At 60.6% G+C, this 22,150-nt stretch overlaps 1 protein-coding gene across 1 annotated transcript; it reads right to left on the reverse strand.

Annotated features, from left to right (window-relative positions):
- Positions 1 to 16,956: 16,956 nt before the first annotated feature.
- Positions 16,957 to 20,930, reverse strand: HMX1 (H6 family homeobox 1; the record flags this gene model as incomplete). Its single annotated transcript, XM_079153654.1, has 2 exons — positions 16,957 to 17,790; positions 20,537 to 20,930. The coding sequence occupies 2 exons, from the start codon at positions 20,928 to 20,930 to the stop codon at positions 17,141 to 17,143; spliced, it is 1,044 nt and encodes a 347-aa protein (XP_079009780.1). The 3' UTR covers positions 16,957 to 17,140.
- Positions 20,931 to 22,150: the final 1,220 nt, after the last annotated feature.

Here is a 22,150-nt window from a genome sequence, read left to right on the forward strand (position 1 = left end):
CGGCCCAGGAACTGGGGGCCTTGCAGGGCTGCAGACAGAGTGGCCTCTCCTGGAGGTGCTGTGGGGCCTGGGCACAGCCTGCTGGCTATGGGCAGTGTCCCTTGCCCTTGTCTCCCGCCCCACGGGTCCAATGGGAGGGTGGCAGGCAAGTGGCAGGGGGACGGCCCCTCCCACATCCAGCTCTGGGCGGCTGCCTGGGCCTCCCTGGCCTCCCTGGTCCTGGCCGCACAGCCTCCCCAGCCTGTTCCAAAGCTGTCCACACGTCAGGCCCAGCACAGAGCAGGCACACAAGGGCATGAGCGCAGAGCGCCAGCTGGCGAGCAGGAGGGACGGGCCCCTGGGGTGCAGAGGGAAGAGGCCACTCAGGGCCTGCAGCCACTGCAGGCGCAGGGTCCAGAGGGAGCCCCATTGGTCCAGCACTGGGCCCAGGGCTGGCACCCTGGCGGAGTGCCATCCTCCACCTGCACCACGGGGCGCCCTCGGTGGGGCTCTCCCGCACCCGTGGCGCAGGGCGGTCTTTGGGAGAGCTTCCCTCCTGGGCCAGGCTGTCCGTCCCCTGCCCCGGTCTCCACAGGGTCCTGCTGTGTCCCTCACTAGCCCCAAGGCGGGGAGAGCAAACCTGGCTCGCTGGCCCCTGGGCTGGGTTGCCTCCCGCAGCCGTGGCCATGCCAGCCCCGCCGCCACCCGCCTTCCCGGCCCTCTCCCCACCCTCCCACGGGCTGAAGGCGCCCCAGAGGCAGGGTCGGTGGGCCACAGGCCACTGGAGCCCCGGCCCCAAGGGCAGTGCCCACGTGCAGCAGATGCCCTGGAGGGCACAGCACCCGAAAGGGAGGCCCAGGCAGCTGCCTCCTTGGCAGGAAGGGGCTCCCTGTGGACAGGCCTCCTCGGCCCACCCGGTGCCCTCGGCCACGCGGGATGCGCGGGTCAGAGCCCTGGAGGTCCAGACAGCACTGCCTTTGGCAACAGCAGAGGCTGGCAGACCCACTGGGGCCTCAGGAGGCGGGAGGGGCAGCGGGAGCTGAGGGGCTGGGGTCCTGAGGGCAGAGCAGGAGACCCGAGTGCGGCTCCCTCCAGGCTCGCTCGCAGGCCAGGCCAGGGCAGTAGCAGAGGCAGGAGGACCCAGGTCCCTGGACCCCGGATCCAGCTTGAGAGAGGCCTGCACAGGGCACAGGGCAGCTGGCGAGAAGCAGGAGGGACGGGCCACCAGAGTGCAGAGGGAACAGGGCAGCTGTCCTCTCCTCTCTCCTCCAGCCCCCAGGACAGCACATGCCAGCAGCTGGCCTGCTCCCACCTCTGACACCTGGGAGTGCCCAGGGCAGGCTGGGACCCTCTGGAACACAGACACAGGCTGGTTTGGTACATGACCCCCAAAGCCCACTCAAGGACTGCCGAAGCCCGCCATTGACCCAGCCATCCCACTCCTCGGCTTATACCCAAAGGACTTAAAATCAGCACACGACAGTGACGCAGCCACATCAATGCTCATAGCAGCTCAGTTCACAATAGCCAGACTGTGGAAGCAACTTGGACGGTCTCCAACAGATGAATGGATAAAGAAACTGTGGTATATATACACACTGGACTATTACTCAGCCTTAAAGAAGAATGAAATTATGGCATTTGCAGGTAAATGGATGGAACTGGAGAATATCATGCTAAGTGAAATAAGTCAATCCCCAAACACCAAAGGCCGAATGTTTTCTCTGATAAATGGATGATGATACATAATGGGGAGAGGCAGGGGATAAGAAAAAAATGGAGGCACTTTGGATTGTATAGAGGGAAATGAGGGGAGGGGCGGGGGAAGGAAAGACAGCGGACATGACAGGCATCATCCCCCACATACATGTGTGGTCACATGCACGGCGTGGATCTACATCGTGCGCAGAGAAACGAGAAGCTGTACCCCATTTGCGCACAATAAATCAAAATGCAGTCTGTAAAAATAAATAAATAAAATTCTAAGAGAAGGACCAGCGAAGGCTGCACTGGCCTCAGGTGAGGACCCAGGAGGGAGGCGGCCTGGGGCCTGCGGGCACCATGGCCACCGAGCTGCTGTGCACCCTCGGTGTGTCTCCGGGCTCCCAGGGACACGCGCTTCTGCACCGTCAGACACAGGTGACCCTAACGCTGAGGCCCAGGACGCCCTGTGACTCTCAGGGAGGTGGGCACCACTCACCCAGGGCGGGGGGGGCACGCAGCGCCTCCTCTGCTCACGCTGGCCCCGCCGTGGGCTTCAGCCGGGGACGGGGGACGGGAACCCCGCCAGGTCTCAAGGGGGTGCCCTCTAGGCCTGCGTCCAGCCTGTGGGTCGACCCCGAGGGCCCTGGGCTCCTGCCTGGGGCTGGCCCTGGCTCTCCAGATGGCCAGCTCCTCTCAGGCCTCCAGTGGGCTCCCAGGTTGTGGGCGGGGACAGCCACCAAGGCCTGACCCTGCTTTCCCGGCCATCGCTCGTTATTGAGGGGACACATCTCAGGTTCAGCCAATTGAATGGCGACTTGTAATAAAAAGCAAGAGATGGGCCATGCAGCCCGGCGGATGTCCAGGGGCGGTGGCTTCAGGGAAGGAGGCTGACGAGCTGGGGCGGCGACCCTGGCTCTGGGGTCTGAGCCTTGCTCCACGGCGCTTTGGCATGGAGCCGCTGTAAGGACGTTGGTGGCCATTTCTCCTGCATTCTCTGCCCCATGTGACAGGGCACTTGAAGGTACCGTCCAGTGATCCTCCCAGCCAGCAAGAGACATGAGACTTAGTGATAGGTGGGATGCAGCTGCTCAGAGAGGCCAGGAGCCTTGCCCAAAGCCACAGAGCCAGGATGCTGGGACTCCCTGCAGGTCTGTGACTCCTCTCAAGGCCCCTGCTGCACAGCCCTGCCTGACTGTGCCAGGCCTGGGCGTGGAGGACTAAACAGGCCATCACACTCGGGCTGAGCTCAGCAGAGCCACTGACCAGAAGGGGTGGGTTCCACCCGAAGGTCATTAGAAGTCCAGGTTCCTTGGTACAGGTGGCCACAGCCCTCAAGCTTCTCTCCTTTGTGAATTCTCCCTCCGTGCTGGCTCTCCAGATTGCCTCCTGATCCCAGCTACCTCCTCTGCTTTAGCAAAAAAAAATTCTTTAAAGATGGGGGTGGTCAAAGAGATGAAAGTCAAAGTCAGTCACAGGGCCACTGGGCCAATCTCTAAAAGCTGAGAGGAGGCTCAGTTTTGCCTCTCACCCTTCTCCTACTCCTGAATAGAACAGGAGTGTGAGGGCTGGTGCTTCAGCAGCCATTTTGTTACCTGGGTGGCAAAAAAGAAAACCAGGAATCCCTGGGTCCCTGCATACCAGCCATGGTCAGTGCTACAGCAGCAGCAAACACAGATCCTAAGCTCTCCTGTATTAGCTAGGGTACTGATTGTTTCCTCAGTAGAAGGCAAGTCACAGTGGCTTAAAGAAGATAGGTCTGATTTGTCTCTCATGTGATTATTCATGCTGGTGACAGTCCAAGAATTTGGGCGGCTCTGCTCTGGGTCATCAGGGATACAGTTCCTCCTGTGGGTGGCCCTGTCCTGCTCCCAGCAATGTGTCCCTATCTGGTCATTACCCCCAACACACTGCTCCCCACAATAAAAGACACGCAGGACCCACGGGTCTGTGCAGGGCAACGCATCTGCCCTCAAAGGTGAACCAAGAGTGCACCTGATGCAGGAGCGCAGAGAGGGAGGCTCCAGCCTTTGGGAATATCGCCCACGGGTGGTCAGCTGGTGTCATCCGGGCCATCCAGCCCCTCCCCAAATGCGGGGTAGGGGGCCTGTGCCTGGTCAGCTGACCTGCTGGCAGAAAGCGGCTGCAATCCCGGTCCCTGGAGGGGCGGTCTGGGTGGGACTCTGAACAGCGCCAGCCTCTCCCACCCTCCAGCTCCCGCCTGACACGGTGCGTGGGTGCTGAGAGCTGCAGAGGAGACCCAACTCTGGAAGGCAGTTTGGGGCAGGTGAAGAAAACAGCAGAGAAAAAGGCCACTGGTAAATCCAAACATTGGAAAACCCGTGATATGACTCCCGCCTGTCCTCCCAGGGAGGGCGTTCAGGTTTCCGGGGACGGAATCAGGAGTTCTCCTCTGAGCGCCTTCCAGAACTGTCCATCCCCCAGACAGGTGGTGGGCCGCTGGTGGGTGTGTAAAAGAGAAAAAGAAAAAAGAATTAAGAGAGGCAAGCTGGGGGTGTGGCTCCGAGGTAGAGCGCTCGCCTCGCATGGGAGGCGCTGGGCTCCAGCCCAGCACCACAACACACACACACACACACTTACACATACACACACACGCTCACACACACACACGCTCTCACACACACACTCACACACATTCACACACACACACTCACACACATACACACACACGCATACACACACATACAGTCTCACACACACTCACATACACTCTCACACTCACACACACATATACACACACGCACTCACACTCTCACACACACACACATGCATACACACACTCACATACACTCACACACACATACACACACACCCACATACACTCACACACATACACTCGCATACACTCACACACATACACTCGCATACACACACACATAGACTCACACACTCACACACACACATGCACACACTCACACTCTCTCACACACACTCACACACACTCACATACACTCACATTCACACACACACTCTCTCTCACACACATTCACACACACTCTCACACACACTCTCTCACACACACATACACTCTCAACACACACACACCCACTCACACACCCACATACACACTCACACATACACTCGCATACACTCACACACATACACACACTCACACACATACACACACGCATACACACACATACAGTCTCACACACACTCACATACACTCTCACACACTCACACTCACACACACTCACACACACTCTCACACACATACACTCTCACACTCACACACACATATACACACACGCACTCACACTCTCACACACATGCATACACACATGCATACATACACTCACACACACATACACACACACCCACATACACTCACACACATACACTCACATACACTCACACACATACACTCGCATACACACACACATAGACTCACACACTCACACACACATGCACACACACTCTCTCACACACACTCACACACACTCACACTCACACACATACACACACACACTCTCTCTCACACACATTCACACACACTCTCTCACACACACATACACTCTCAACACACACACACCCACTCACACACCCACATACACACTCACACATACACTCGCATACACTCACACACATACACACACTCACACGCATACACACACTCACATACAGTCTCACACACACTCACATACACTCTCACACACTCACACACACACTCTCACACACATACACTCTCACACTCACACACACATATACACACACACACTCACACTCTCACACACATGCATACACACATGCATACACACACTCACATACACTCACACACACACATACACACACACATACACTCGCATACACTCACACACATACACTCGCATACACACACACATAGACTCACACACTCACACACACACATGCACACACACTCTCACACACTCACACACACTCACATACACACACACATACACACATACACTCACACACACATACACACACGCATACACACATTCAGTCTCACACACACTCACATACACTCTCACACACTCACACTCACATACACTCACACACACTCTCACACACATACACTCTCACACTCACACACACATATACACACACGCACTCACACACACTCACACACATACACACATACACACACACACACTCTCTCTCACACACACATACACTCTCAACACACACACCCACTCACACACCCACATACACACACATACACTCGCATACACTCACACACATACACACACGCATACACACACTCACATACAGTCACACACACACTCACATACAGTCTCACACACACTCACTCACACACACTCTCTCACACACACACATACACACACCCACTCACACACCCACATACACACTCACACATACACTCACACTCACACACATACACTCACACACACTCACACACATACACTCTCACACACATACACACACATACACTCACGTACTCACAAACACACACACACACACCCACATACACTCGCAGACACACACATAGACTCACACACTCACACACACATGCACACACACTCTCACACACACACTCACATACACTCACACACATACACACATACACTCACACACACACATACACACACATACACTCTCTCACACACACACTCACACACACATACACTCACACACACACCCACATACACACTCACACATACACTCGCATACACTCACACACATACACTCACACACACACACACATACACACACACATACACTCGCATACACTCACACACATACACTCACACACTCGCACTCATACACACATACACACACACATACACACACACATACACACACATACAGTCTCACACACTCACATACACTCACACTCTCTCACACACATACACTCTCACACACTCACACTCACATACACTCACACACACTCTCTCACACACATACACTCTCACACTCACACACACATATACACACGCACTCACACTCTCACACACATGCATACACACTCTCACACACACACACTCACACACTCTCACACACACACACACTCACACACACTCTCACACTCTCTCTCACACACACTCACACACAGTAGCAGCACAGTGCAGGGAGGTCTGCCCTCAGCAGGGTGTGCGGGAGCCTTGCCCATGGTCATCGCCACCCTGTTCAGCAGGGAACATGCGAATCGCGAGGAAGAGTCTGGTAAAACCGAAGAGGCCCAAGGTGACCCGGGTCTATTCGTGCACTTAATCATCTTTGAACTTCGGTGCTGGGACTCAAACCCCGGGCCTCCCGCAGAGTGAGCTCTGCCGCTGCGCTGCGCCCCCGCCCCTCGGTTTCTCCGCCCTGGGATTGAACCCGGGGCCTCCCCCGAGCGAGGCCACGGTGCGCCCAGCGCGGTTCCTCTCCTTCAAGTAGCAAGTTCCAAAGGACCGGACTGTGGCCACCCCGCAAGCGCGCCTGTCAGCACCGCGCCTCCGGGTTGTAGGGCGGCGTAGTCTGCGCGGTCCTGCGTTGGCATTTTGTGCCTTCGCAATGCATCGCCCATGTTGAAAACAAAAGAAGAACGCGGACAACACTCGGCTGCAAGCTCGGGCTGTGTGGGTCCTGGAGACGGGCTGCGTCCCGCCCTCGCTCGCATTTCCTCAATTTTCTACGACGAAGGGCGTTCACCTGGGGTCGGGAACGCCACCCACACCCTCCCCAGCAGCAGCCTTGAGGCCGGGGCGGCGTCCAGCCTCGCCCTGGGAGGACCGGACACCTGGGCCTGCACCACTGTCGCAGGCCCCAGGGGCGATCTCTTTGCCAACCGGCTCCTTCCCAAGAAGGGGTCCAGAGGCGGCGGGAGGGTCGGAAGCTCCTCCGGCCCTCCTTCCCCCCGGCTCCCGCGCGCCGGGCCTCCCGGATCCCACCCGGGCTCTTTAGCGTAGCCCTTCGGACCCGGGCCGTCCGGCCTCGACTCCAGAGAACGACAGCGGCAGCCCGAGCGCCAGGCCCCTTGCCGCCGCCGCCCGGTCCTCGGCGCTGCCAGGGCTGAGTCTGGAAGCCCCAGATTCCCACTTGGGACGTCTCTGGCTGGGTCGGGTCTAAGCAGGGACCGAGGTCGCCGAGGGTCCCACCCTGCCTGGTAGCGGCAGCGCGCCTCGAGCCGCGTCTCCCCGGGCCCGGCCGCAGGGCCCCGAACGCGCCGGCGTGGGGCGCGCGAGGGAGGAGGCGGAGGAGGCCGAGGGCCGAGGGGCGGCTTTTAACGAAAAAGCAGCTGAACCGTCAGCTAGGCCGTCAGGACTAATGCGACGGACTGGAAGGCGCGGGATCGATGCCCCCGGCCAAGCCCCCGCCCATCTGGGGGAAATGGATTTTCGCGATTTCAGAAGCAAATTCCAACCAAAGCGAGCGAGGCCCGGATGTGCTGACGCTGCGGTTGCGCGCGGAGCTGGAGCCTCCTGGGCCGCTCCCGGGGCGGGGAGGGAGGACAGGGGGTCCCCGCCGGGGTGCGCGGCCGAGGCGGGACGAAGGAGCTGCGCGGAGCGGGAAGAGCGGCCCGAGGCGCACCGCCGAGGAGCAAAGGAGAGCGGCTCCCGGGGAACTTCCGCAGAAGCCAGGCCGCGCCATCCGCCTGCGCTCCTGGCCGGGCCCCGCGGGACCCATTGAGCCTGGGGGAGGCCGAGGTCTGCACGGAGAGGCCTGGACCCAGCCGGCCTTCGTCTCTCTGAGCAACCGCTGAAGCGCAAGCCCCTCTAGGCACAGGACGGCGGGCTGCGGGGCGGGGCGCCCCTCTCCCATCCGGGCCTGAGAAGGAGCGCACACTCGCACAGCAGTGCCCTAAAGAACACTGAACCCAGGGAACAATGAGTTAAGGTCCTGGTGTCGGAACATCACTCCGCCAGTCCCTAGGGCCTCCCGGGAGAAGCTGGGGTGCGTTTCTTCAGAGACTCCCCCAGTCTCTCCCGGGAGACGCTCAGAGGGACAGTGGCCCCCGGTTCTGGGTCCTCACTGTGCCTTCCTACTCTGGACCCAATGCTTGCTAGGTCCAGAAGCAGAGGGGGAGAGGAGGAGGGTGACAGGCTTCCCTTTTGAGTAGCCCATCTCTCCCTCTCTTGATGCCACATTGGGCTCCTCTGTAAAATGGATGCATTAAGTAAAGACTGGGCTGGCCAAGGTCTCTTTCAGGGAACTGGCGGTTTACCGGAGAGGTCAGATGCTCAGTGGCAGCACCCCCATGCCCACACCTCTGAACAGGCTATCGCTAGATGCAAGGAGCCTCCAGCAAATATTTTCGACGACTTCTTTCTATGTAAACAATTTCACTCACCCCTAACTAGCACATCAGTGTCACTGGGTTGGCACAGTCTCCCCAGATTGCACACCCCAGCAGCTGCCCTCCCAGGTCTGAGGGCTTTGGGACTTCCAGCTCAGACTCTGTGAGGCCCTGGGTGAGAACCTGCCACTATAGGGGTCCTGAGAAAACTCCCAGGGGTGCACTACAGTGTGGGACTTCCTGAGGGTCTGCCCGGGAGATCCCCGGCTTAGTGACTCATTGCAATAGGGAGAGGGAACTTGAGTGAGAGGATCGGAGGGCAACTGGGGGCAGACAGCGCCTCCTCGCCTGCCCTGCCCTCTCCCAAGCCAGGGGATGGTCTGGGACCAAGCTCTGCGTCCTCTCCTTTTCCCCTAGGGACACCTGACCTTGGCCTGTGCCTTCCACGTACACATGGTCAGTGAATGTGAAGACTGACTAGGATGGAACCCTCACATATAAAATGGGACATTACCCTCCCTGTTATTGTGGGACTTCAGTGAGACAACGCGGCTCAAAAAACTGATCAATGCCCTGCCCAGAGAAAGTATCTCTGTTAGGTGGAAAGCCTGTTCGCCATCCCAGTGAAGCCAGGCCTTGGGCTGTATCCGAGGCCAGCTGGGCATTTGGGAGAGAGGGCAATCTCCAGTGGTAGAAGCAGGAGCGGGGGTCTACGGACTGCGACCGACCGTCCGCGCTGGGGACAAGTTAAGAGCAGAAATTTATGTGCAAGAAGGTGCCCTGGTGACTGCGCAGGAGGATGCAGCTGCGTTCGTGGGGAGCCTTGCTATGCATGAGCTGGCTGCAAGGACTAGGAGGTGCCTGGGCGCCCCCCAGGTGCTGCAGCGTGGCTGTCCTGGAGCCCCCGAAAGAGCGGGATTGCTGCAGGGTCCATGGGGCTCTCTGAGCGGGAGACCAAGAAAAACAGGCTTGCTGGGCAGCAGAGTCCTGCGTGCAAGCTGAAGGGACCTGTGAGCTGAGCCTCGCTGGCGCCACGGGTCGTGGTGGTATTGGGCAGGGCCGAAAGGCTGCCACTTCGCAGTGAGCCTGGAGCCCGCGCTCTAGCCGTGCGATGGCACCACATTCGCCACCATCGCCTACCCACTCCACAGACCGGCAAGCCGAGCTCGCAGAGAAGTGGCTTCCTAACACACAGACGGCCAGTGCGGGCAAGGCACAGTTCAGGGATCTTAAAGCCGCGCCCCATCTTTGAGGGAAAGGTGGGAAGGGAGGGGGGCCAGGCTGCAGAGAGGAAGGAGACTGCGCCACCCCCACCCCCTCCAAAGGTGCAGACCAGAGGCTGTCTCCGCCTCCACCTGTGAGCCACCAGCTTCACTCCTCTCCAGCCTCCTCCCGGACGCCTGCCGGGACGGGCGGGGCCGGCCTCCCTTCTCAGCCCCAGCCCTGGCCCTTGCGCCAGCTCCCGCCCGGCTCCGCGGGGTAGCGCGGAGTCCGGCCGCGTCGGCCGCGCAGAGCCCAAGGGGCGAAGGGGCGGCAGAGCTTGGGGAGCGGGAAGGGGCGAGGTGAGAAGCGAGGGCGAGGCCGAAGGCTGAGCCAGACTCGGAGACGCCAGAGAGACGCCAGGTGAGCCGGGCGGGGGGCGGGGGCCGGGCGCCGGCGGGGAGGTGGGGGCAGGGCCGGAAGGACAGTGCGGAGGGGGCGGGGCACCCCAGGGCCGCGAGCCTCGAGGGTCCCGGGAGGCCTTGGCCTTGCGCGCCGACGCCGGCGGCCCGAGGTGGGGGTGGGGGGCGCTCTGCGCCGGCGGGTTCGGCGACGCGGCGGAGCAGGCGCCGCCGTGAGAGTTTCGCTCGTCTAGCTCGGCAGCCCGGTGCGCCCGGGCGTCGTCACCTTCGTCTACCTGCTGGAAAACGCAGGCCCGGAGAGGATGCGCCAGGCCGGAGCATGCCAGCGGGGCAGGTGCGGGGCGGGTAGGAGAAGCCGCGGCACCAGCTCCCGCAGCCCAGTCTGGCGACCTGGGGCCTGCGCCGATCGGGAACCGAGCGCGTCCCGCGCGGAGACCAGCGCTTTCAGCGGCTTAAGCCAAAGAACATCTTCGCAAAAAGATGGAGCGCCCTGGCCGCCTCGATCCCCTCTGGGACCGTCCGAAGCGGGGAAGAATCAAGTCCAGGAGAGGGATCATTGGGACAAAAGGGACCGTGTTCAGCGGGGACAGACGTACATGCGGGTGGAATCCTGGCGCCAAGAAAAGGGAAGAGATCCGAGAGAAGTCAGAGAAAGTCTTCGAAGTGGAGGCGACGAAAGCCGAGAGTCAGAGTCAGCCGCGGAGCCGGGCGGGCAGGGCCGGGGCACCGGGCACCGCCACGGTCGGGCGCACCACCAGCCTTCACCTGGCGCCCTTTCACCCGCTGGAGAGACCCCGGCGAGACCCGCAGTTCCGGAGTGGGGCGCGATCACTGTTGAGGCCTCGGCGTGCACCTTGTCGCTCTGACTTCTCCCGGGATCTCGCGCCTGCACCCTAAGACCCCGGGACCTGGGTGCTCATCCCCTCGCGGCCTGGGGCTCCTCGCGTGGGTCTGTCCCGGATGCAGACCCTCCTCACTTGCCCTTTAGGAGCCTCGCATCCCAGCCCCGCCCAGCCCTGCGCCTACTCCTCTCCGCAAGGTGCGTCTAGGGAACGCCAGGAGATCAAAGACACGAACCCAGAACCTGAGAGGCCGCCGCCGACTCAGAATCCCCAAATGCGCCTCCGGTCCGACCCTGGCTGCTTAGTGACTTGAGCGGGTTGGGGGCGGAGGAGGTGCTCGCTGACCCGTGGCTATAAACCCCGTGTCCGTCCCCAGGCGGTGTCAGAAGCCTCTCCCTCGAAGGTGATGGTCAGGCGCCCGCACCCCGGTGGGGAATCCCGGGGAGCACCGGGCCAGTGGGGAAGGGTGGAGGCCAGCGAGGCCGAGTGGAAGAGGGATGTTGGAGACAGAGTTCTACGGACACCGAATTTAGGGGTTTGGTGTTCACATTCTGGCTAAGCAGAAAAAAGCCGCGTGTAAACGGAACCCTGTCGAAACCCCGATTGGGTGAAAATGAACCTGAGCGAACAGCCCCTCTGGCGGAGTGAATTCGCTAGGTGCATAGGCCCTTAATGTGCCCGGGTTGTTTTCAAATACGTCTTTATTGTGGAGGTTTCCAAAGAGAAGACAAAAGTAGAGGGGCGCTGTGACCAGCGCTCTGCCCAGCTCTGTCCAGCAAGTATTCACCTCGCACCAGCCCAAATTCCTCTCTCGCCTTTTTGTTTTTACTGTTTATTTCGTTGTCATATCTCAAAGCAAATGTAGCCGTCACATCATTTCACCAGTAAACACATAAATGCATTTTTAACTTCTAAAAATAACAATCTGGTTATAAAGCACAACTCACAATACATCCACAGCCTGATCGGACACTCCAAACCTGGGGGCTTTGATGGTGGAATCACGACATATTTACCGCAGTGTCCAGAGAGTAACAAGCACTGTGACTTTGATACTTAAAAAAAAAGGCACACGCACAGGAACAAAAACCGAGGCCACAACTGCAGAAGCCAGCAGAGGCGGCAGCTCTTGCCTTGGCTCAGCCAGCAAGGTGGTGCGCTGACCACCATGCAGGTCTCCATCTTCTCTCTGCCCCTGTGTCCCATTGCCAGTTGAAGTAGGGGACTCAGCACTTAAGAGGACAGGGTAGCACACTCTCCAGTCTGCGATGAGGGCACTGCCTTTGGGACCTGTAGGAAGATACTCCTGGCTAACAGACTGAGCAGTGGAGACTGTTTCCAGCAGGCATGCAGCTTGGTGGATGTCTGCTCTGGCCACCAAACAGAAGGTGTGGCAAGGGGAGTCATCCGGAAGACTGGAACAGGCAGGAAGGGACAGCAGGATCCGGCAGGGTGATTAGTTTTGGGAGCAGAGGTGAGCCCAGGGAGGGTCGAGGCTCAGGCCAGGCATGGTCTCCATCGCGGCTTCCCTGCCTCAGAATCCATGCTTCTCCCAACCTGTTTTCTTCCAGGAGTTGTGAGGTGGAAGCTGCTGCGCTAGGGAGCAAACACCTGTAATCCCAGGAGCTTGGGAGGCCAGGCAGGAGGATCACAAGTTCAAGGCCAATTTAGCTTAGTGAGACCCTGTGTCTAAAAACACAGAGGACTGGGGATGTAGTTCAGTGGTAAAGTGCCCCTGGGTTCACTCCTCAATACCAAAAAAAGGGGGGAGGGGACAACGGGGGAGGGAGGAGTTGCCAGGTGGAGTTAGAAGGCCAAGGACACAGACAGAAAAAAGCCAGGGAACCAAGGCCACCCACTTCCCTCTCAGCTCACCTGGCCAGTGCCCAGCTGAGGCGCTCTCTGGGTGGGCTCGGAGCCAAGGCTCTGGAAGACACCCCAAGCAGCTCTGCTGGGCACCCTGCACTGGTGATGGGTGGTGAGGACCTTTGGGGTTAAGAGCACTACCTTTCTCCAAGCAGCAAGAGCTGGGTGCTTGGCCATACAAAGGCCCCTGTGGGTGGGGGACGTGGCCAGTTAGAAGTCAGGCCATTCCTGGGTGCCCTTCAGTTGCTCTCCGTGGCTTCAAATGAGGCAGGAAGGAGTGAGCCCTGGGTGCCGTCTGCTCTCAGTGTGTGGAGTGGCCAGGGGTGCAGTGTTTTGGGCAGGCGACTGACCACCTGGGGAACTGGGGCAGACCGAAGTCTGTCCGCAGGCTCCTGGGCTTGGATTTCTTCCAGCTGCTAACTCCACATTTGCCCTGCCCTGAGAGCAGTCTTGTGCCCAGACAGTACATCCTCTAAGCTGCACAGGGCCTCGGTGGTCCTTCCTGGTTCCGCTGGTAAAGAACCCACCTGCGTGTGTCCTGAGTACCAGCAGCTGTGAGAGGGAGCATATTTCCCACCATTCTCTTGGGCCAGTGTTGTCAGTTCCTGTGTGTCTAAGAACAGAGGGGGCCCCCAGAGGGTGGGCCACTCCACCAATTCCATCAGCAGTGGGGCCCTGGCAGCTGGAGTAGGCGCCTGCCTGGTGCCAGTCTCAGGGACCCTGCTGGTCTCCTCACACATCCCTGCAGGCCCAGCAGTGCAAGCTACGGACCACAGTCTTCGTGCTGCACCATACGCGGGCACGTGAGGGGAAACGGAGGCCTGGAGAAGCTAAGAGGCGTGCCAGCGGTCCAGTGCCAGCAAAGGCCAAGGGCAAGAGGGGGGCAAATCCTGTCTACCCCAAATGGGTTCAGAGACTCGGCAGCCGAGGGCCCCAAGCGCCCCAGGGGGCTGCAGTTTGGCCTCACTTACAGAGAGGGCGAGGCTGATGGGTGGAACCCACAGGAGGGCGGGGGCTTGTGGCGGAGACAGATCGATGCCATTCATCTTCTGCCAGCAGCGGAGCCACCGCGGCGAGGTGCGCCCGCGATCGATGCCGCTGGAACTCAGGGCTCTGAAGGGCCAGGCGCACCCCAGGCTGGCTCCGCGCCACCAGGGCTTCGTGTTCCGCCATCAGTTCTCTGGTTTGTGCCATCCTTGGTGCGACCCCTGGGCCTCCAGGGCCTCGTGGATGACGACGAGGAAGGCGAGTCCAGCGGCCGGTCAGCTTCCGATTCCTCCGCTCTACCGCGTTGCGCCCTGAGCTCCGCGAGACACCCCTCTCTCCTTTCCCCAGCCTTTCCTTTGGCCTCCTGGCTCCTTCATCCCACGGGGACAGTCCTAAGCCCGGAGGCCCGGAGCCCCGGGGACTGCTCTACAGACCGACTTCACTAATTCTTCGGGAAAACACTACCCCGTTTTTAGTGTACGCCTGGCGTTTGAGCCACGCAGGCCCTGCCTAACGCCTACCTAGCTTAGCTGCTTCCCGGCTGCCTCCTCTGCTGCCTGCCGGCAGAGCCCTCCCTTCCCACGCCCCTGTGGCCCCGGTGTCAAGTGGCTTCCCCGGGGTCCTAAGCCTGGCTGCATGGGGAGTCGCACAGATCTGTCCTGAACACCTGCCACCCCTGCCTCCCTGCACTCAGAGGCACCCAGAGGTCACCACCGGACCTTGGGCCTCACACCGCAGAGACCAGAGACTGTGAATGAAATGGTTGCAAGGTCGTGATACACTCCACCTGACTTTAAATACCCAGTTCCAAAAGACACAGGAGCACTAGGGGTGGTGTGAGATTCCCTAGACCTTGGCAGTGGGGAACAGCACCCAGATGCGTAACCCAGGGCTGCTGACCCTGGTGCTTGGAGGGTAAAGGGCAGAGTTGGTGGTCTGCTGCATGGGGAACCTGCTGGGTTCAAGGCCACCCCTGCCAGCTGGCTGTGTGCAGGCCCTTGGAGGACTGGCAGAGATGTGTCCCCTGATTCGATGAGACCAGAACAAAAGGGGCAGAATCCAGGGGCACTAAGGCCTAAAGAGGGCACAGCAGGGAAGGGAAGGGAGGAGGAGAGATGGGGCTGACTTTTGCCTGTCCAAGGCCACACCCCTCTACCCTCTGTGGCCAGTGACCAGGATTAAGGCTTTTGAAAACAAAATCATTTCATTGAAGTGCATCATAAACCCTGCATCCAGCCAAAGCCCAGTGAAAACAGTGTTTTTGTTGGGTTTGGTTTTTCCCATTTTGTGGCACTGAAGATTGAACCCAAGGCCCCAGGGTTCAAGGTTAGGCAGGCTAGCGCTCCCCACCATTGAGGGCAGTTCCTGTGCTGGTGGGGGGGCTCCCAGACGCCAAGCCTGGAAGGACTGCCAAGTGGAGAAGTGGCGGCAGCAGTGGCGCAAGCGGGTCCACCGGCGGGGGGGGCGGGGTCTGAGCTGGAGATGGGGCCAAGGAATCCGCCCCTCCACATGCACCAACCCTGCGCCAGAGAAGGGGCCTGAGGTGTGGGAGAAAGGCAGGGACCCCCCAGCACTGGGACTAAACTGGGGGCAGGGACACACACACACAGACTGACTGCCCGCCTCCTGTGACATCTTCTCTTCGGCCTCTGGCACCACCTCCAGCACCCCAGGCCCAGGGTGAACCCAGTTGCTGCTCACCATGCTGTGAAGGGGCTGCTCCCAAGTGAGGCAGAGAGGGACACCAGTTTTCTAGGGGGCCCTGTTCCACACAGAAGTGACCCTCCTGAACCCTGAATGACTTACTGCTCTGGGCTCAAAGCACACCAAATGAAGTGTCCCTTGTCCCCACACGGCAGAGCCTGTCTTCACCCAAAAGCAAGCTGCCTTGGGGCTGATGGAGATGGGGCAACCCCAGGGATCCAGACCATCTGAACGGCTTTTGTTAGGAGCCACCCAGGCAGGAGCCACAGTCCCCACCGCACCTCGCCAGTGTCAGTGGGGCTATGAACCCCAGCTGCTGGAAGAGCAGGGTCTGATGCCAGCCACCTCCTTCCTGCCCTGCCGTCGTCACCTGCCTCCCAGGAACACTAGGACGTGTTGCCCTTGCTGCTCTGTTCTCCCCTCCTCGGCCACCAAGGCTTCCCCCAGGGAGGCAGAGCTGGGACGTAGGGAACAAATCCCAGGGCTATGTCCCCTGCCCACTTCACCAGGCCAGGCTCCCAGTTCCCTGGTCCTGGTGGGAAAGAAGGGAGAGAGGGTCTCCCAGCAGCCTGCCACCAGAGGAGGGCCCCTGGGACGGTAAAGCAGCGAAAGCATCCAGAAAACGTCCCTTTTTATTCCATACGCAAATAAGTAGATTCATTAAAAAAAAATCTTCACCAAGAGAACAGAGGCTGCAGCCTGCAAGAGAAGACCCAGCCGGTCTGTCTTCTAGGAATGGAGGGTCAGTTTCTGAAAGGGGGTCCTTGCTCCCCAGGGCCTGTCCTCTGGGTCCCTGCTGAGTCCCAGAAAAGCACATTTTGCGCTGGGGCCAGTATGCGTGGGGAACAGTCACCTCTCAGCCCCTAGGAGAGCCTGTTGGAAGTTTTTTGTCGTTGCTGCTGCTGCCAGTCCTAAAGGCAGGAGCCCCGCTTTGCAGAGACAGGCCTAGCCCCAGCCTGCAGCGGACCGTCTTCCTATGGCCTCTCTCCGCGGTTCCAGCCTTGCAGCTGGTTGGGGAGCCGCCTGCCGTCGCCATCGCCCTGGTACATTCTGGAGGGGCCACGGACAGCAGCTGGGGCCCACCACTGAGGTACGGAGGAGGCCCTGGGAGCGGCGGCCACCCCGATTGTCTCAGCGCCCAGCACCTACGGCCACCTTCACTACCGGTCCCCAGGGGTCTGCAGCAACCTCGGGGAGGCGGCTGGTCGGCGGCAGGCTCACACCAGGCCAGGCATCTGCGCCCGTAGAAAGGGCACCGAGGCGGCGGTGGGGAAGGCGGCCAGCGGGTAGGCCAGGGCCCCTGAGAAACCGAGCAGCGGCGGGGGCGGCGCAGGCGCCGGGGGCGCCAGCGGGAAGGGCAACGCAGCGGGGGGCCCGGCGCCGGCGGAGGCCGGGGGGCTTTCGTGGTAGAGCACCGGTACGCGAACCAGGCGCTGCGTGCCGGGCGGGGACAGGCTGGCGGCCTCCAGCTCGGCGGCCAGCTGCCGCTTCCACTTGTTGCGACGGTTCTGGAACCAGATCTTGACCTGGGTCTCGGTGAGTTGCAGCGAGGCAGCGAGGCCAGCGCGCTCCGCGCTGCTCAGGTAGCGCTTCAGGTCGAAGGTGGACTCGAGCTGGAAGACCTGGCTGCGCGAGAAGACCGTGCGCGTCTTCTTCTTGCGACCCCCGACACCACCGCGCGCCTCCCCTGCTGCTGCGGGGGCCGGGGCCTCGGCCAGCTCCGCCACCTCCTCCCCGCTGGCCACCGGGCCCTGTGCCACCAGCTCCGCTGCCTCCCGAGGCACCGCTCCTGGCCCGGGGCCCCGCGGCCAGGCACCCTCTGCGCGGCCCATCTCCTCGCCGGTCTCCGGTGAGTCCCGGTCACTGGCTGCAGGGGGAAAGAGGGCATAATGTTTTGTTCCAGGCGTGGTGCCCACCTTGAGATGACCCACAACCTCAAGCTGGAGAACATTCCACACTAGGGCCCTGGCATCCAGAACTGGGGGCAGGGTGAAGGCAGGCAGAAGAGGCAGGAGGTGGACCCCAAGACCAGAGATCTGCTGCAAGCCACACGGGCACATTCTCACTGAGAACTGCACACCCACACCAGAGGACAGAGAGAGGAGAGAGGAAGAGAAAAGAAATAACTTGAAGGCAAAAAGCAGCCAACCCCTCTGGCTACTCCCTCCCAGCTACACTGCCACCCTGGGGGAAAAGGCACAAAAGACTTGCAGAAACCCCTGAGACAAGAGGAAAGATGTCCTTACGCTGGAAAAGAAGCACAGAGCCACCTCTGCAAGCCGCACCCACCCAGGCTGAGTCTCCCAGCACAGGAATAAAGGCCGGCTGTGACCCTCCCAGCGCACTCTTAGGAGCAGACGTAAAACGTAAAACACAGCCCGTGAGCATGGCAACACCCCCAGGAGGAGGCGGACAGTCCTCAAAAGAAAACTGGTTGGGTGACAACCCCCATACTTTGGACCCCTGACCCAGATGCCCACAGAAGCATGACTTCTCCAGCCACAGCCTCGCTCAAAGGGAGCACAAGAAACCAGCAACTGCACCCAGCGCCGAACACCTTCTACACTGGCAGTTCAGCTTGTAGGTTTGGGGTATGGTGCAAGAGGAACTGCTGAGCTCATGCTCCGAGACCAAGTTCCACCTCATCTCCCAAAGGGAGAAAGAGACCCACAGGGCTGCAAGGGGTGATGTGGTTAAAGAAGTCCGCCCAGGCCCCTGGCACACGTGTATCAATTGAAGAGGGTAGGGCCACACACTCCAGGGCCACAAGGCCAACTCAGACCAGCCTGCCCTTCCCTGGAATCCGCACATCGAAGGGCAGGTCCTGACTGAGAGATCAGAGGTTGAGGTGGAGTTTGGCTGGCCCTTGAAGGCAAGAACTCAGGTGGCAGGGGGTGTGGGCTCTCTGCATGCCTGTGTGAGCGGGGCAGACATGGGTGGGCTTGGATGCATGGCTGTGCCTGATGTTCTCGGAGCCCTGAAGATCTTGCTTTTGCCCCTACCCAACCCCCATGATGTGCCATCTTGGTGCTCACGGAGAAGTCAGGTAGCAGTTGTTCATGCCATTAGATCTGGGAAGTCCCTACCCCCCACAACACCCCCAAATCTTCAAATGAACAGAGGTACACATTGCCACCGGCATCAAGCAGGTTTGCTTGAAACTGGGACCCTAACCCGCATTGAACGAAATAAGGAGCTATAAGAAGCAGCTGCCTCTGTAGGGGCTGCTGCCTGGGCTGCAGGTGGGGAGGGGCGTTGGGGCAAAGGGAGAACAAATATTACCCTGCGAGATCCTTTTTAGAATCACCCCAGAGGGACACTAAATGGAATCACTGGATTTCAGGCAAACCACAGAGGCGCTGCTCAAATTTGCATAAAGAGGGTGGATGCCTGGATATTTTTGGAGATTCTGAAATGTGGGTCCTTTTGCAAGGGGGTCACTCCCACACCAGGAAGGGGGTTATCCAACCAGGGAGAGGGGCTGCTTACTCCCCCAGCATACACAGACATGCACACAGACACCAAATGGATTCCAGAGCTCTGAGCCTGGAAAACGGTCTTTAGCAGCCTCCCAGGCTATGAGTCTGGAAGAGGAGCTGGCAGAGTGAGGCTTGAAGTTGGAAAGCTTTGATGGTCCTTCTTCCAGGGCTCTCCCTCCAAAGGGCAGGTTCATAGGGGAGACGGCCACCCTGGGCGAGGGGCAGAATTCAAGATTCAGAATGCCCAGGCAAGAGATGCGAGTGGGTTCTGCGGCCGAGAAGCCCCTGCCCTCTGCTTGGAGGGAGCTCTCCTCGGGAAACAAAGGCTGCGGGGAGGCAGAAAACAAGGCAAGGGGGTTGGAATAGGGGCTTCAGGACAGGCTCCCTTCAGCCTGGCGCAGTTCTGGAACCCAGGAGGACCCTTAGAGAGGACTAGGCCCTTGCCCCAGTCTCTGCCTAAAGCTGGCAGCAGAGGAAATGGGACTCTGGGGGACATTGCTACTGTGGAAGAAAGCTCCCCTCCCATGCAGCCCACCCCAGGGAATGCGGTGGAGAGGGGGAAATGCCGGCACCGCGCCCTCTGCTCAGAGCCCTCGTGTTTCCAGGGGACTCACTCTGCTGGCCCTTGCTCTGTCCGTCCGTCAGCCACTGGATGGGCGCTGTGTCCATGACACTACACACACACATCTCCGTGCTGTGCTGTGGATGTGCTTCTGGCAGCCTCCCATTTTCCTCTCACCACACTCCTCTTTCTTCCTCCATCCTTCCATGTTCTTTTCTCCCACCCCTCTCTCCCTTCTCCTGTCGTCTCCCTGTACGATTTCTCTCTTCTTTTTCTCTTCTCCAGGAGGCTGCACTTCCCTGACCCGACCCGAGAGCCCTCTCCGCCAGCTCCTGCCTCCTTAGGGCCAGGCCGTGGGTGCAGCTCCATCTCTGCCCCTGTCCCAGGAAGAGGGCCTTCAAACTCGCCCAGCAATGGGCTCCGTGGGACCCTACACGACCCAGACTCTGCTACAAATAAGGGGGGGGGGGGCGGGCACAAAGGGCGGCGACCAGCCCGAAGTCTCCAAACGAATCCGCAGGGGAAGACGGACCCCGCGCCTGGTCCACCCCTCCGGGCGCCCTCACACTCACTGTCGGGACTGAGGCCGCCTCCGTAGCCGCCGTGCGCCCGTGGGTACCAGCGCGTCGCACCTCCACAACCGAAAGCGAAGGGCGGCCCGGGCCCGGGGGGTGGCCGGGGACCGAGGCCCAGCGCACCCGGCCCGAGCAGCGCCCGGGCCCGCGCCTCGCCGCCCGGCCCAGTGCCCGCTCGCAGCTGTCGCCGCCGCTGCAGCCGTCGCCGCCGCGCCTGCTCGGCGTCCTCGTCCTCTGGGTCGTCGTCGTCCTCTTCCTCCTCCTCGCGGCCGCCGTCGCCCTGGGCTGCGCGTCCCGCGCCCTTGGCCTCGGCAGCCAGCAGGTTTTCAATGAGAAAGGAGGAGGCGCGGGCTGGCGTGGCGCGCCCGGGCTCCGTCAGCTCGTCAGGCATCACGGTCACGGGCCCGTCGGGTTCTGTTGGACTCCTTGGGGTCGCCGGTGCCCGGGGCGCGGCCAGTCCCCGCTGGGAATGGTGGCACGCGGCTCCCAGGCGCACGCGCGGGCCAGCCCTGGAGCCGCTGCCCCGGGCGCTGGCGTCGGGCCCCGCGGGGCAGGCGGCGGCCTCCACGCTGGGCTGGGTCGGGCGGGAGCGGGTGCGCGCGGACAGCCGCGGGAAGGCCGCCTCGCTCGCCTTTCACGTCGCCGCTCTGGTCGCCGCCCGGGCCGGCCTCACCGGAGGCGGGGAGGGGGGAGGGGCCGGGGGCGGGGCGGCGCGCGCCGGGCGGGCGGCCAGCTCAGCCCCAAGGACGCCGCGGCGGCCCCGAGCGCGGCCACTGGCGTAGACGCTGCTCCGACCCTGAGCGCAGGCGGCGGCGTGGCCAAGGCGGGCGGCCCGGGGCGCGGGCGGGGGTCGCGCCGGCCGGGCCCTGCGCGATGCATTCCAGCGGTCCGCACCACCTCCCGCCTGGGGGGCGGGGCCTCGGGTGGACCGCTGCCCATTGGCGGCAAAGCCCCGATGAAGACAGACTGGCCAATCACCGTCCGGCCAGAGCCGTAATTACCCCGCCGCGGGAGAGTGGTAGACCCAGCGAATCCATGTGTGTGCGCGCGCGCGCGTGTATGTCATGTGTGCTTGTGCGTCTGTGTGTGTGTGTGAGCGTGTGCAAGGCGGTGTGAAGACACCGAGTCTTCTAAGAAGCCACAAGAAGATGGGCCTCAATCTTTCGTTTTTTTAAGACTCTGCAAATAATTTAAACACGGGAGTTTGCCAAAGCAGGGCTGCAAAAATGCGGCATATTTTAATATTTACACTTTATTAAGTACACTTTCATTGCAAAGTGTAGCGTGCTGTAACTCTTCCGTTCCCAGGCTCAGTCTCAGTGTGAGGAAGTGCAACCGTGCAGGGCTCTGCCCGCGACTCGCCTTTTGGGAGCGGGTCCCCCACTGACACTGCCGCCGCCCAGTTCCCAGAGGCTGGACCTTGGAACTGGGTGGGAATTTCCGGCCCAGTCTCGGACGCCCGCCGGAGATCTTGGCTGCAGGTCCCTCTTTGACCCTTCATTTCTCTGCCTGTAAGAGTTGAGGAGTCCCCTGTTTCAGGAACTCGGCGACGGAAGAGTTAGGGAGGCTCAAAAGTAACCTTCTGATCCACTTTCTCGGCTAGCAGGTGAC

This window comes from Sciurus vulgaris (genome assembly GCF_902686455.1).
Source record: "Sciurus vulgaris genome assembly, chromosome: 9".
NCBI lineage: Eukaryota > Metazoa > Chordata > Mammalia > Rodentia > Sciuridae > Sciurus > Sciurus vulgaris.